Source organism: Elgaria multicarinata, chromosome 2 (assembly GCF_023053635.1).
Source record: "Elgaria multicarinata webbii isolate HBS135686 ecotype San Diego chromosome 2, rElgMul1.1.pri, whole genome shotgun sequence".
In the NCBI taxonomy this organism is placed as follows: Eukaryota; Metazoa; Chordata; class Lepidosauria; order Squamata; family Anguidae; genus Elgaria; species Elgaria multicarinata.
In genome coordinates, this window is record NC_086172.1 from 68,748,730 (window position 1) to 68,765,403 (window position 16,674).

The 16,674-nt window shown below is 42.4% G+C and overlaps 1 protein-coding gene across 1 annotated transcript in view; it reads right to left on the minus strand.

Annotated features, from left to right (window-relative positions):
* SLC15A2 (solute carrier family 15 member 2) overlaps positions 1-16,242 on the minus strand; it is an 84,125-nt gene extending 67,883 nt beyond the window's left edge. Inside the window, exons 1-5 of the mRNA XM_063118656.1 lie at positions 16,009-16,242; positions 11,422-11,509; positions 9,963-10,104; positions 6,243-6,335; positions 1,708-1,807 (exon numbers count right to left, since the gene is read on the minus strand). Coding sequence (XP_062974726.1) covers positions 1,708-1,807; positions 6,243-6,335; positions 9,963-10,104; positions 11,422-11,509; positions 16,009-16,113 — 528 coding nt within the window. The 5' untranslated portion in view covers positions 16,114-16,242. The remainder of the gene's footprint in view (positions 1-1,707; positions 1,808-6,242; positions 6,336-9,962; positions 10,105-11,421; positions 11,510-16,008) is intronic.
* Between the last annotated feature and the right edge of the window lie 432 nt (positions 16,243-16,674).

A 16,674-nucleotide genomic window follows, 5' to 3' on the forward strand; every position in this document is an offset into this window, starting at 1 on the left:
TGTCTTTTAGATTGTAAGCCTATGGGCAGGGACTGTCAAGAAATACTTTTGTAAGCCGCCGTGAGAGCCTTTTTTGGCTGAATGGCGGCATAAAAATGCTTAAATAAATAAATAATTAGTATAATATAATATAAATAAGCTGCAGATGATAAATGCCAAGGAGACACATGGGATTTTTGTGGTAGTAAAACAAACTGAATAAAAATTTATTTCAATATTCACAAACTTTTAAATGAAAAATTTATTTCAATGTTCACAAATAATAAAACTTTTCAGACCCTTGTTAAAACTTCTCATCCAATCCTTTCTCTCTTCTCATACACACTTTCCTTTCTCTCACACCTTTACTCTTGAACTTTCTTTATTATCAGGTTTGTTTAATATACACCAACTGACTATCTGCACACTACACTCAAAAGACAACCCTCTTTACCCTGATCCTCTAATTCTCCCTCGAACCCAAGTAGTTTAAACACACAACACCTTATCACCTCAGTCATCCCCTTATATATATCCTCCTCCCCCCTCCTAAGATATTCAATCTCCACCCACTCAGGTCAACATTCTAAACACAATAGACTTACAAATCCTAGACATACATTAGGGAACTGACTTGTGGGGTGTAATGCCACAGCCTAATCTACACCAAGCGAGATATTTCACTATGAAAACAGTAAATAAGAGGCAGGAGCCACACTACTGCTTTATAGTGGTATTGAAGTGCACTGACAACTGTTGGGGCCCATTGACACATACCATATACCGCTTTCATGCCGTTTTCGTAGTGCAATATCCTGGTTGGTGTAAATTAGGCCTGGGTTTGGCCCAGTGGTCCATTTAAGTCTATATCCCATTTCCATGAAACCGCTACAGATAGTATATCGGAAATGTCAAAAAGCATAGGGATATTAGTTTCATCTCAACTTCAGTGATGACACCAGGGAAAATGCTTGAGGGAGGCCTAACAATGAAATGGTAAACCGGGTTCCAACTAAACTGGTTCTGCCTTGTTTTGGCAGGGGAATGAAGAAATATCACTTGCTTCTGCAGTGGCTGTAGCTGTAGACATGGTGACTTATAGTCAGCTGTGCCATCAGTGATGCTTTCCGAGCTTTGGGTGGAGGAGACCAAATGGAAGTAAGCAATCCATTTGCTCAATGACACCCCATTGTGGTTCCACCTATGCTCACATTTGATGAGACCTCAAGGAGTGGTTGTTCCCAATTGTATATTTCCTTTTGAGACTCTACACTCTCTTTGCAAGCCTTCAGTTGTTATCAAGAAGTGTGCGAGGGAAGGACAATAGCTTAGTGACAGAGCACGTGCTTTGCATGTAGAAGGTCCTCGGTTCAATCCCTGCCATCTCCAGCTAAAAGCAGCAATGTGACTGACCTTGTTCTACCTGAGACCGTGGAGAGGTGTTGCTAGCCAGAGTAGACGATAGGGGGTTAATTGTCTGACCTGGTAAAAGGCAACCTCCTATCTTCCCCAAGCATGGAAAAGGGATGAGCAAGTCACTGACACATTGCCTTGTTCAAGGCACTGAGTAACATCCCAAACTACCCTTTATATAGGGACTCTGTTGCACAGACGATTAAACATCACACCTTCATTGCATTGCATTTGATTGGAATATTAAAATAAACAGAAAGCCCTGTCAATAGAAGTATAAAGAAATGGCATGGAGGACAGAAACAGAGCACTTACATGCTCCTCTTCAAACTGGTCTCCACCAAAGGCTGCCACACAGGGTTTGATACCTCCCGTTCCAAGAGCAATCAGAGACAGGCCAGTCATTGACAAAACCCTTCAAACATGGATAAAAAAAATCACTCAGCACCACAGAAGGACTTGCAGGGAATATAATAGCAGAGCTTCATAGCTACATTGCACACTAGAATCCCTTGAAGTATATTCTCAAGGCTCACTTGTGTGTCAGTTGCTTTCCTGTGAGCAAGATCACACACTGCTAACAGAAAACAGCCAAATACGGGAACCACGTGAGCCAGGCTGGTGGCATGCACCCTTCCAATTTCCACCCAGTTGTCACCAAGCCAGGAAAAAACAACAACCAGGTGAGATCAGCTCTGCCCTGATAGGTTTTTATTCCAGTTGTTCCCAGAAAAGATGCCACCAGAGAGCTTGAAGTGTACCATGAAACAAATTCAAGCCACCATCTTGCATAAATCTACAGGGCCTTCTCTGCTGTGGCACTCCAGCTGTGGAATGAGCTCCCTAAAGAGGTTCTCCTGGCACCTACACTATACTCTTTTAGATACCAGGTGAAGACCTTTTTTAATTTTCTCAGCATTTTAACAGTCTAGCAACTTAATTTTAACTTTGCTGTTTTAAATTTGTGCTTTAAATCTGTATTAATTTCTGCATTGCTGCTTCATTTAATCCTGGCTGTGTTTTTATATTGTATTTTATATTATGCTTTTATACTGTTTGTTTTATATTTTGAATTGTTTTTATGGTTTTAATTTTTGTAAACCACCCAGAGAGCTTCAGCTATTGGGCAGTGTAAAAATGCAATAATAAATAAATAAATAAATATTTAAATGCTGTTTGATGACTTTTGAAATGGGACAGCCCTGTGCAGCATTGATCTCCCCTTTCTCTGCAACATTATACACAGTGTTATCATCCTGAGAGTGCACCAGAATTCTCTGATGCAGCTCATGTTACAGCTTGCAGGTGCAGGAGGAGCCCAGAAGCATCTTCCCTTAGGCCCAACTCCAGATTTGGGGTAGTGGATCCTAGGCAGATGGTCTCGGCTCCCCCTCACCCCCAGTGATGACTGGGACCCTCCTGGTGGCACCATTGCTACAACCAGCCAACTTCCCCTTCTCTTTGCTCTTACTTGCTCATGTACCTGGTGGTACCAGTGATGCTGTAATGGGCCAAGAGGCAAGCAACTGCTTGACTCCTAAAGCCCACACGTTTGCAAGGGCACATGGGGGAAGTGGGTGAGTGTTTTGCTCGTGACCTATTACAGCACAATCACTTCATATACTCACTCAAAAGTGCCGACTAGGAGGAGGGGTGAGGCTACAGCCAGCCTCCTCCCCATCATGCACTGGGAGCGAACAGGCTTTCCCAGCGCTGGCAGTTGTGGACGCCAAGGCATCAGCTCCGGCAGACCCTGCCAGGGCACACGACATCCAGCAAACGCTTCCATATACTGACACCCAGCCTGTCACCACTGGAGCCGTGCAGGACACTGAGAGGCAAGATTAACTGTGTTGCAACAGTTAATGTCTGTTAACTGTTGGAAGCAAGTGTAAGGTGGTGTATGTTGGGGCAAAAAAACCCAACTTCAAGTATAACCTAATGGGATCTGAGCTGGCGGTGACCAAACAAGAAAGAGATCTTGGGACTGTGGTGGACAGCTTGATGAAAATGTCCACCCAGTGTGCAGCCGCTGTAAAAAAGGCAAACTCCATGTTAGGCATTATAAGAAAAGGAATTGAGAACAAAATTACCAGTATCATACTGCCCTTATACAAATCTATGGTGCGACCACACTTAGAAGACATGTACAGTTCTGGTCACACCTAAAAAAGGATATTATAGTGCTGGAAAAAGTGCAGAAAAGGGCAACAAAAATTATTAAGGGGCTGGAGCATTTCCCCTATGAGGGAAGGTTACATCTGGGATTGTTTAGCTTGGAAAAAAGGAGGCTAAGGGGAGACATGATAGAAGTGTACAAAATTATGCATGGTATGGAGAATGTGGATAGGGAGACATTTTTCTCCCTCTCTCAAAATACTAGAACCTGGGGTCATCCCATGAAGCTGATTGGTGGGAGATCCAGGAAAAATGAAAGGAAGTACTTCTTCACCCAGTGCATAGTTAAATTATGGAATTCACTGCCACAAGATATGGTGATGGACACCAATTTGGATGGCTTTAAAAAGGGGTTGGATAAATTCCTGGAGGTGAAGGCTATTAATGGCTACTAGCCCAGATGGTTGTGTTCTATCTCCAGTATTCGAGGCAGTAAGCCTGTGTGCACCAGTTGCTGGGGAACATGGGTGGGAGGGTACTGTTGCACCATGTCCTATCTTGTTGGTCCCTGGCCGATGGCTGGTTGGCCACTGTGTGAACAGAGTGCTGGACTAGATGAACCCTCGGTCTGATCTAGTGTGGCACTTCTTCTGTTCTTATGTCTGTTGATAGTTCTAGGAGCTCAGCCTAAGTCAACTGTATAAAAATCCTTGAGATACTGTGATAACAGCGTAGCTCCAACTTCAATTGAGGGGGGGAAATCTAATTTTCATTTTAATCCTGGGGAGGAGAACGCCCTCAGTATCCAAAGCCTGGAAAACACTGTTGCATTCACATGCTTTGGGGATTTTGCCACAAGGAAGCTGCTCCCGCACCACTAGCATGACGGGTGAAGGAGGCTGCTTCAGGCCTGATTCAAACATGTTACAGTTTTGGAAGGAGGCTTTGGAAAGGGTAGCCAAAGGGAGCCTGCCAGTGTGCTTCTTTAATGAGATTTAGGGAGCTTTGCAAATCTTATTTATTTAGGCAAGCTTTTGAAAGTTGAGCTGTTCAAAGTGATTAACTGGGGTTATCTGTTAGATGGAATTTGGATTAGTGCTGTTGCTGCTTTAATTCTTCTTTACTCTGTATTATTTATTTATTCATTGCACTTTGAAACCAACGTTATTTGGGCAGCATACAGGTAAATTAAGAAACATAAAATACAAAATCTGTGCATAAAATACAGTGTGGATGGTGGCTTCGTAAGCCTCCTTAAATAATACGGAGTGCAGGGATATAATTCTTTTAAAAAGATAAATCAGTCTAGGAAGGGCTGTGGCTCCGTAGCAAGGCACTGCAGAAAGCTGAAAAATAGAACTTGCTTTCCACCATATTTTAAGCTGGCCATCTCAAATTTTGTGACGTATACATAGTATAAGAATTAATGACTGTAGTGCTTCTGGCACCAAGACAAGTAACTCTGGTACCTAAATAAGTAAGCCAGGAACTATGGAAAATTTCCCCAGAAAGTAGAAGGAACCAACACTGTGATTTAAAATGAGATTCAAAACTTGTCAAAATTTAGCCCATTCTAATTTGGAATATTTTAATAACATCACTGCAGTCCATGGATCAAGCTAATTGTGGAGTTTGACTTTATCAACTGAAAACCCTTCCAGCTATCAATAAAGGAGAGTTGGTCTAGGTATGAATTTTGGGCCATGGTAATTTTTCCAGTTTCATATTAAGAACAGCCATACTGGATCAGACCAAAGGTCTATCTCGTCCAGCATTCTGTTCACACAGTGGCCAAGCAGATGCCCAAGGAAGATCACAAGTAGGACATGAGTGCAATAGCAGCCTCCCATATGCGTTCCCTAGCAACTGGCACAGAGAAGCATACTGCCTCCTATACTGGAAGCAATATATAACCATCATGAGCAGTAGCCATTGATAATGTCTCCCACACCTTCCCCCAGTAATATCATTTTTTAAAAAAACACCTGGATATCTCGATTCTGCTGAAATATCTCAGGACTTCTGACCATGTGCAGGGGAAGCTGCGCTACAAAGCACCCACGACAAAGTGCTGTACCATTCAGGGCTATGAGCACCCAGAGGAGGGGAAGTTTTCTATTATAGGTCACATGAACGCCCCTCTCTGCCCATGTAATGCAGCCCATTACGATTGTACAAGAGAAGCAGGAAGCAAACCCCCGGTAAGGGGACACAGTTTCCTCTTAATCTAAAAAAACTCCTTGTCTGCATAAACTCTTGACTTCTGAGAAGGCCAAACAGAGACACCTTTTAAAACTGTGATTTGTTTTTCTTTTGTTTCTGTTTGTTCCTGAGCATGAAACAAAAGGAAACATATTTACAGATCTAAAAATAACCGACAGCTGCCATCAATGAGCACGCCTGGGGCTCTGGACAGAGGTTCCCCTGCAGCTCATTCTCTGTGATCTGCATTCCAAGGGCTGAGTCCTTCAAGGGATGTTCTCGATACGGAAATGAATGGTTGATGCATTGCACTCAAGATTGGCAGATTTTCTAACACAAGGCACTGGCAGCTTTCAGGTTGTGATGCCCAGACATGATAGGGAGAAAACACATTGTGCCAAGATAACAAAAGGCTGGACCGAGCCACACAATGCTTGTTGCAAGGTGCGTTTGAAGACTCTATACATTAATACAAGTTAATTAATAATAACCTTATCAAAACACAGCAGGCCAGCTTCTTCATTACTTACACATGAACAATCTGGTTTCCCACACTTGGTATTGCCCCAACTGACTTGATCACGTGGCCAATAACATAAACAACGGAGAGATAAATGATTGTTCTGTGGAAGAAGAGAAGGGAAGTGGGAAAACACTATCAGCCAAAGGCAGCAGCATGATTTATAATCTGAAAACAGAACATGCATCTGTGCTTCCTGATAGGGAAGGGACAAGCATTTTTCTGTTACCCAGATTTCTCTACCAGAACTGTAACTCCACTTTCTTCATCATCCTTCAAAATGTTGGATCAAAGCTATGGCTGAAACAGAAGGGTGAGATGGCACTGATGTACATTCTGGATACAGTTGTGGTTGGCTGCATCACTTATCTAAATCATTCCTGACCAAATGTCGGGGTGTCCCCTATATGGAGCACAGCTCTTAAGCAATGGTTAGGAGCAGTGTGCTTGGCGACTTGTGTCCTGTATTATTGTCTATGGGCACAATCCAGAAAAATGTAGGTGAACACAAATCCCAGTGAAACAACTGATACTCAAGTGCATGAGTAAACAGACCCGGTGGAGTTGGATCCCATAGATTTCAATGAGGCTTAGGGCCAAACTTGACATGGCAGTGGTGTTGTTCACATGTCTGCCCCATTCAAAAAAAAAGCAAAGGGTCTACTCTTCACATGAAGAGGGTGATCTTTTGGGAGATGGCAGCAAATTCCCCCAAATGTCTTACTTCATTTTAACTTCACTGCTTTAAGCCTTTTTCTCCCATCCCAGTTCCTATACAGGAAGTGAGCCAGACAGGTGAAAATTGCTGAAATCAATAGCGTGCAGTGGGGCAAGGTGAGGGAGTGGGCCAGTTTTTTCCCTTCCCCATGCATGTCTTTTCTTGTACAAAGTACCCCCCATTTAAATGAGAATGGGGCAAAAAAGACTCCTAGCTGCCTCTTCCAAATTCAGCGTGGACCTAGGTGCACCCAATGTTCAAAGTCTAACATTTTGCTGACCAATCTTCAACAGAAACAACTTGGAAGGCTTCCTTATTGAACAAAAAGGAAGCTTCTGCTTACAGACATTGAATTGGATTAGTTGGTAGGTCCATGGTGCTGCCATGAGTGGTGGGTGGGTGGGGAAGTGGATGGCTCTGACCTTCATGAAATAACTTCAGAATCAGAAATAAAACAAGGGGGTATTTAATAATAATAATAATAATAATAATAATAATAATAATAATAATAATAATAATTTATTTCTTACCCGCCTCTCTGATTGGATCGAGGCGGGGAACAACAGCAAAAAAAATTGTATGTTTGTATTATATTTCCATACTGCCTAATAGCCAAAGCTCTCAGAGTGGTTCACAACATTGTATGAAATGTTATCTTACTAGAAAATCAATATATCATACTCCCCCCTCTCCCAACATGATGTATCCATTTTCCAATAAAGTATGTTACACAGTATTGCTACTCCCTTATTTTATGTATTTGTTTTAATGTAATTATTTATTATTTTAATAAGGACTATTGTTATTACTGTAATGATAATTTTATTATATATCCACTGATATTTACAGCTGTCTTTAAAAAAAAAAATAGCCAATCCATTTAGCACCAATTTGAGATGTCCCTCTTTTTGCCTTTCTTACAAAAACCTCTCATAAGTTCGAAACTGTGCCGATTTAATAAATGCAATGCCTGTTTCAATGCATTTCTAGTTGCTGGGGGAAACTGAATTTGAGCCAAATAGCGAAGTTTACCCTGACTTGAAAACTGGATCTCATAGCAACAACACCACATAATGGCAATAATTCAACAGAGAGGCCTCAATCCAACTTGGGCCCATTCACAAGTATATCTCTACTTGGCTGGTGAATCACACACACACACATCATGTCATACACTTCTCCAACCTGACCAGACATCTGTCTTTGTGTTCTGTGGAGCCTTTAAAGAATGCTGGAATTGTACCAATCAATTGTACAGGGAAGGGTAGAGCTTAGGGTTCAGTCTCTCTCTCTCTCTCTCTCTCTCTCTCTCTCTCTCTCTCTTACACACATACACACACAAACCACTTCACCAAACAGCTGATTAGGTGATTGCAGTGTCCTTTCACACCCCTACACATTTCCCATATAAAGAATATATCTGATATGAATAACTTCATACTCCATGTATCTCTAACATATTTCATGTATCTCTAACATGGAGGTTGACCCACAGTTCAAGTGAAGGGGAGGACAAAGAAACTTTGAATGTTCAAGCTATTTGGGTATAAATTCCCCCAACATTTATCCTTCATGCTGATTCAATAGTTAAGATAAGGAGGCACTTCAAGTGGATTTTGAGTTGAAGAGAAGAAGAGGGGTGTGTTTGGCTGGTGGGGGAGAAAGAAGAACAGGGACTGCTGGGGCTTCCCTCTGCAGTCTCTCCCCTCACCTGCTGGGCGTCAGCTGACTGAGTGCTCCACCTCTCCCTAACAGGTACATCTGCAGCCTGCCAGAGGCTGGGAAGGTGGGGTGTGTTTGGCTGGTGTGCTTTTTATATTGTATTTTGTATTTGTATTTTTAACTTGTTGGTTGTTTTATGATGATTTTAATTTTTGTGAACCGCCCAGAGAGCTTCGGCTATTGGGCGGTATAAAAATGTAATAAATAAATAAATAAAATAAATAAGAAGGGTACGTGGATTCCCCTGCCCACTAGGAAATATTAGTGGGTGGGTGGGGGGGAATGCCAGAAACCATCTCTGTGTATTTCTACTGTTCTGCTATAACAATAATCCTTAATTAAATTTCAAATGTGTTCACATCAAATATTGTCAAATGCATTTTTTTAAAAAAAGACTTAATTGGGATCTATTCAATACCAATTTATCTAATTAGTAAACATGTCTGACCCAAAGCATTTTGCTGAAATGAAGGACAAGATGGCGCCCACTCCCCATTCTATGTACCAAACCATGCCAGACTGGAAGCTGAATCTTACTTCAATGCTAGTGAGGTGACAGCATCCTTTGTTGAACCTGAGGACAGCAGGCTGGCTTAGGCACATACAGCTCTGTCCTCCATCACTTCCCAACTGCTCCCCACCTCCCAACATATGTTGCCTAAAGCAGCTGCCTATTGGTAGGGCCAGTCCTGTAAAGTGCCATTGACAAGCATAACAAGGCTGAGAGACTACATGTAAATAGCCATGGGTGCTTGGGTCATACACTCTTGGATTGGGGCCACAATTAAGCATATTATTTCAAAATTAATGGGGATGCCATGATTTCACATACATACAAATTCATGGCACCAAAATATACAGTGGTGTGGTGGGTTGCTGAGGGAAATGTATAACTTGAACTGAATCTTGCAAAAATTATTTGGCTCGCTTGTTACCATGCTACCAGGCCTTTCCCCACCCCTCTTAACACAAAAGAGGCGTCTCCATTTCCACGTATTTTCAAATATTGCATGGCATGCAGACTGTAAAATACTGTAGAAATACCATTGTAAGCAGACTGATCAAAGTGCATAGAAAAACCTCATTGCATGATATTAACACATAGCAAGTTCATGAGATGTCACATTAAAAATCTATTGCAAACTAAGGCAACAACTTATGAGAACATATGTCAAAAGTTTTTTTTAATAGTACTCATTCATTAACTAGAAAAGCTCTATTTTTTTTCTTTATTTAATTGTGTGGAGGGAGCCAACATTCTTATCCTTGAAGTAATGAATTCATCCTTACTTATATTTTCCCAGCCAAGAGTCAGCAATGAAAGCTCCAATGACAGGTGTGAAGTAACACAAACTTGAGAAGGCATGGTACACAGACGTAGATGTAGCCTCATCCCAGTGCAGGAAGAACAGAAAGTACAAAGTCAGAACAGCTGAGGGAAAATACAACAAAAAGAAGAGAATTGGTTTAATAAATAGTATGGGAGGCTCAGTTGGTGACAATGGGCCTGCTCAGACAATCCGTTAAGCCATAGTTAGGCTGCTAACCCTTTTGCAGCAAATGGTTAATCATCATGTTTAAACTGTGTTTATGTAGCCACTATGGTTAGGAATGGTTCACACAACATGCTAAGCCATAACGTTTAGATCAAAATCCTTAAACTCCATGGTTTAGTGTGTCATCTGAACAGGGTCATTGACTTTTGGAAGGTCACAGATTTTCCCTGATAGAAGCATTGTGCTTTTAGCAGCAGCATAATAGGAAGAAATTAAAGAGATTCATCTGTCATTGACTTGAAAGTGTAGCGACGAGCAAATCACTCTTTCTGAACTTTTGGCTATGATGTCATTATTAAAGCAATACAGTCTTCAACTGGGGAAAATCTGGCAATTTAGGGCAACAGACAGTTTGTTTCCCTCTCTTGATTTCTCTCCCTTGTTCTCCAAATATTTTTCCATAGCATATGTGTGCGCTAGGGGTGCGCTGGGTGTGCCCAGGCACACCCTAATGTCTCAAGCAATAAGCACTGAATTGAGGGGAGCACTGAATGGGGATCCAGAGGGGGATCCAGGCACAGCAGTTGCTTTGCTGGGAGCCTCGTTGCCAGGAGCTGCACTTCAAGGGACCAGGAGGAGGGTCCCCAAAGGTTAATATTGCCTCATAAGCCCCTCCTCTGGCCAATATCACCATAAAGTCTCACCAATGCTGGGGCTTGAGAAGCATCTCATCTCTCCCCCTCACCTGCAACGGCCCTCCCGTGGTCAGGCAAGCTGAACATGGAGTAGGGCATCAGTGTCTACAGTGTTTAATAAATAAATGAATAAAAATGATGTCTTTTATGACTGAGTATTCAATAAATGGTTCACCTTTGGGGGGAAAAACCTCTGGATGCACATCCTAATGAAATGTGCTGTGCATGACTATGCCCCATAGATCATAGCCTTCACTCCTTTCTAACAATGTCCCACTGCTGCTTCTATCGCTGACCGCAATGGAACTTGGGTGCCATGTTTACAACCCTTCAGTCTAACATGTTAGCAAAAACGTGTATCAGGGACAGCTGAGATATGAGAAGGCCATTCAAGACCTGGATCCAAGGAATCAGGCAAGGAACCTCTCCAAATGATTCTTACTCTTAGCAGTAATTTCCCCCCTGGCCTTTGTTGGCCTAAAGGCAAAACAAATTAGATAGGGAGCTGAATTTTCCTCAGAAAAGCTGAGGAGAAATGGTGAAAGATACAATACACACCTTTCATGCCATAGTAGGAGAAGCGTTCGCAAAATTCATTCACCACAATGAAGGCGATGCTGAGAGGGTAATTGGTACCACATAGTTTCTAAAGAAGCAAACCAGAAAGAGGCAGTGTCACATAACAACCTGTCCTTGGATCATATGTACCATTGACATAATGATGCGCACAGAAGCCAGAATCCCAGAACCAAACATACATACCTATATTTCAAAACAGAAGGGACAGGTGTCCCTGGGGAAGGGATTCAAGGGAAACAAAAAGCTTACAATAAATAATGGGTTGTCTCAAAGATTGACGATCAACAGAGTGAGTGAATGTCAAGTGGAGGTGAATAGGCTTGAATATATTCTTTCCTCTCTATATATTTTCCAGCTCTAGAAGACATAATTGTGGGTCGCTTTCATGTAGAAGTGCTGAAACAGTGAGTGGTGTCCTGGGTAATGTGTGAAGGAAGAGCTGAGAATTTCTTTCATGAGGAGATACATGGCTACTTGGTAAAGGGACAGCTTGTGCAAGGGGCAACTGTTGCGGCAAAAAAGCTTTATGTGTGCATCAGAATAGATGACTCAATCAGAGTGAACACCAGTAGTTTTCTAGAAAGCTCCTTTTATTTCACTGAGTAATCAATTCTAATCAAGAAAAGGGGGGGGGAACAAACGGCATATGTGTACTCCATCTATCTAGTAATTTGCAGGGAAAAACTTTGCTCCCAGAAAAAAATAAAAGGAAAAAGAACATAATAATTTAAACAGGACTCTGGCTTTCAGACATCAAACGCAAAAGGATTACTACATGCCCAAACACCTAGTGACACTAATATTGCATCCAGAGCCAAGCCTTTCCTTTGTCCTCAACTTTGTGAGGCTTCACTGTACAACAAGGAAACTATGCTAGCTGGCATTTCCCCCAGAATGCTGTTGCATCATTTTGTAGTGTTATCCCAGGACATAAAGGGGCAGCATAACCTACAGGGAAACATAAACCCATTTCATAGCGAAGCAGCCCACCCCCCACCCCCAATACACCCTGTGCTGCTAACACAGGCCTCATAGCAAACAGCTGTTTAAGTGAATTGAAGTCCAAAATCTACAAATTCGAAGACTGCAATTACACACCACAAATTTGAATACTGTAATTAGATTTGCATTTCCTCAGTTCATGCTCTAATGGTCCTTGACAGGAACATACTCATGGAGAAACATGGTTGGCATTCACATGAATAGATGTCAGGGATGCTTTAAGGTGGATTCCTGCATTGAGCTGGAGGTTGGACTTGATGACCTTATAGGCCCCTTCCAACTCTACTATTCTATGATTCTATGAACACGCTTCGCTGGTAGTATGTACAACTTTTATACGTGGAGGGCTTTCTCCATAAGGTCCAGAACCCTGAAAGAGCTGCTTCACACAGAGAGAAACCCTTCAATGTGTACAATTTTACACATAGCTACTAGGGATGGACAAATCTATCAACTTCAGTTACACTTCCAACCCTACATTTGTTTTCTCCCATTTTTGCATCAGTTTGCAATTTTTAAAAATCCCTCACATTTTCATGTCAGATTTTTTTAAAAAAAATGGCAAACATGCACATTTCTTAATATACACATCTTTGTATGCAATTTTGCCTAATATATGCTTTTTTCACTCCATTTTGCCTAATATAATGTATTTTTGTATATTTTTAAAACTAATATGTGGATTTTGTGCTTACTTTCTCTAACGTATCCATTTTTGGTTGGAAAATTGCATCGCAATACCAGATAAGTGCAAATATCAAAGTAGAACTTAGTTTTAATTTGTGGTTCAGGAAATGCGAATTAAGTACATTCACATTAAATGCAAACTGAATATATTTCTCCTCCATCTCTACTCCCCTACACATGTTTAAATGAATAGTCATTGGTGAGGGCTGGAGCCTGCTGCTGCAATCCCACTCCCCCCATTCTTTGAAGGGTGTTTACGTTCTCTTATTAGGAGTGCTCTTTTAACAGGTCCGTGCTATCACACTGTTAAAAACCTATTATAAGGATTAGTTCACACCAAGCTTCTTCCACAGCAATAATCCCATTTTGTATTCTGCTTGGGCTCATTCCAACATTCCCCATTATTCAGCAAACGATTATGCACAGTGCTATAATAGTGCATTTTGAAGTGCGGGTGCTCATCATGACAGTCTGCATAGCCACGCCCTCAAGGAGAGTCCAAAAATGCAGGCAGCTGTGTGGCTCCATATCAACAAACCAGGTCTAGCAGTTTTTATCTCTGCCATCAACAAATCTTTTGTAAAGCCAATGGGTCTTAATTGCCCATTCAAGAACAAGCCACTGCAAAATACTTTGCATTACAACAGGTTACACTAGGGGCATGTCTACACTGCACGGGGTTGTGGGTGGGAGGGGGAGGATCTCACTATATGGTGATTGTGGGATCCTCCCCCTCTGTCTACACGTGGTGTGTGATGTCACGCCCACCATTTTGTGGGTTTTAATCGCAAATGAGAGCAAGAGCGCTCCTGTGCAAATGGACGTTGTTGGGTTTTTTTAAAAAAAAATCCCACCCACCCCACCCCTGATGGGCACAGAGCTCCTGAGGAGCTCCACATCCCATGCCTGGTTCCCAGCTCCTTGCGGTTACTCGCGAGGAGCCAGGACGAAACCGCGACAGCCGGCCACATGTTCTGCAGTCTTGGGGAAAAACTGCAATTAAAGGGTATGCCAATATCCTAGGGAAAGGGGGGATCATCCCTCCCTGCTCCTGGGATCCCCTGTATGTCATGTGGATGCACAGGGACAATCCCGAGATGATTCCCGGGATATTGGCAGGTCTAGACATGCCCTATATTGCTGCTGGGAGAATTCAATACCATCCAGCTACTGTGAGGATTGAAGCTAAATTCAGAGGGAACAGGGAAATCTGAGTCACCGTAGGTGTGACAGATGATATTAAGATTCTGGCTAATGAAACAGTGCCAGTGTTGTGTCCCTGCTAATAAAGAAATGTGGATGCTGCATCCCTGTGATCCGCTGCACCACTGATTAGGCATCTGCCTAGCATTGCTACATGCACTGTTTGTCTTAACAGAGCGACAAGCATGAAAGCCAGTGGTAGCAGGTGTGTGTGTGTGTTTTATGTTCATATACATTCCAGAAAACACATGTATTTGGATCATGGTAGAATGTAGAGGATGGAGAATAGAAGTGAAAATCATAAATGAGAATGGAACTGAAAACCTGAATCAATTACTCCTAACCAAGGATGGAACCGCACGTTTTGACTCCCATGCTGCACAGCCCAGTCACTATTTCTTCTGCAAAGAAAAGCTGGGAGGGCAAGATTTCCAGGAAAGAAGCAGGAGACAGATGCTTAACCTTTCCCCACTCCATTACTTTCCCCCTTTGAAGTCCCCTTCCACCACCTCCTGTCCTCTAGCCCAGGTTCCACATCTGCGCTTGCAAATGGAACACAGTCCCAGAAGGCCCTATTCTAATAACTGAGAAAAACTTCTAATAACCCAGAATACTTAATTATGTGTCTTTACATTATCTTTGATTATTGATCTGGAATAGTTACCCCCCCCCCCGAGTTCCTGAAGAGATGATGTGGTTGTCTTCCTGATCTTCTCCCTACATGTGGTGGTGGAGAAAAGTCACATCTTTCCATCCTGACCATTGCACCTTCCCACCCAACCCATTTGGTGCACCTGTCTGGTCCAGCATTCATGCATGTCTTAGTGTTTGAATAGTGTGTGAGTGTGAGTGTGCATGCACACACGCAAAAAACCCAGAGTATGTGAGCCCAAAACACAAGATTACTTCCCAGAATGTATGAGGGATACCAGAAAAGTTGTCTGCTCTTCTCCCCTTATACCAGTGCCCTGCCTATTACACATGTACTTATCTATTTTATTTTATTTGAAAGTTATGTACTTCCCTCTTTGAATTAACTGCACATCTCTGTTAATTTCTTTTCTTTCTTTTTAAATTTGGGAATAGTGATTCCACCACTGAAAGTGCCTCTGGCAGCAGCCTGTAAACTAACATCCATTCTAGATATGGGGGCATGCTATCACAGTACTGGTGATGGATAGGGGGTAGGCACAAACATAGCACTGAGAATAAAAACCCGAATAATATTTTTTAACCATGAAGTTCTGAAAAATGCAAAACCGTGATAGTAGCACTAATCCATATGCTGCGTAGTTGAATTTGGGAGTTGTGTCTGCTTTTGAAATACACTGAGCAAAGTGGGCTCATCACCTCCCGCTCTACTTTTACTGCTCTTCCTTCCTTCAAAAGAGAAAATTCTTGGAATGCATTTTCCAAGCAAAAATAACCAGGACGTGCAGTGGCAATTCCCAAAGAAATCATTGGTTCAATCCCCCCCTCCCCACGGCCCAGTTTGAGCTGCCATTCAAGCAGATTAATCAGGTTAGCATTTCCATCTGAACTTTTAACTCAAATAGCAACCTTAGGCAAGGAACGGTGTTTGTGTGAGGACAAAACACGGCAGGGAGGGAAAGAATGGCAAGCTCTTAAGAATTTTCCAGGGGAATTAAAAGAAGTAAAAATCCAAATACTTACCGGGGATTTTTTCACAGGAGGGCAAACGCTTTTTGCAGGATTACCTTCTGCAGAAATAGAAGTGAACAGAGTCTCCTTAGATTCTTTTTTCCGTAAGAGGTCCATCCTGTTTTGTCAATTTGCCTCACGTAACTCTTCGCTGTCTTGGTGAGTTGGCTGGGAAGCCTTCCAACCATGCGGCTTGGAGTTCAGATTTAAGTTAACCCTGATTGTGCACGTTCCTGCCACACTGGGGAAGGAGGACAGTGCTACTGTGAGGGATACAAGCAGCATTAAAGTGGGTTGAGTGAGCAACCTTTGAATTGGGAAGGTCACAGGTCTGCCTCCAGCACCTGGGAGCAGGACCATGCACTTGCTCTGCCACACTTCAGGTATCCTACGTGTTCTAACGCTGAGTCAAGCGAAATGCGTGTTGAATGATCGTCCCTATTGCAAACTCATAATTAGCTTCAAGGTTTGTGGCACTAGGCCATCTCTGCTATAATAGTAGGCTTATTCTGGAGGAACCACAGGCATCCCTGCTTAGTTGAAACTAGCTGGCTGAAGCAAAAGGATCCATTGAGGGCACGGAGCAAACGAGCGTCATGTGGCTTACACTTTGCTTTCCTCTGCTTGTTTACTCTCTTGGTGCTTGCCCTTAAAAGGCTCCGGGATCTTGCTAATAAA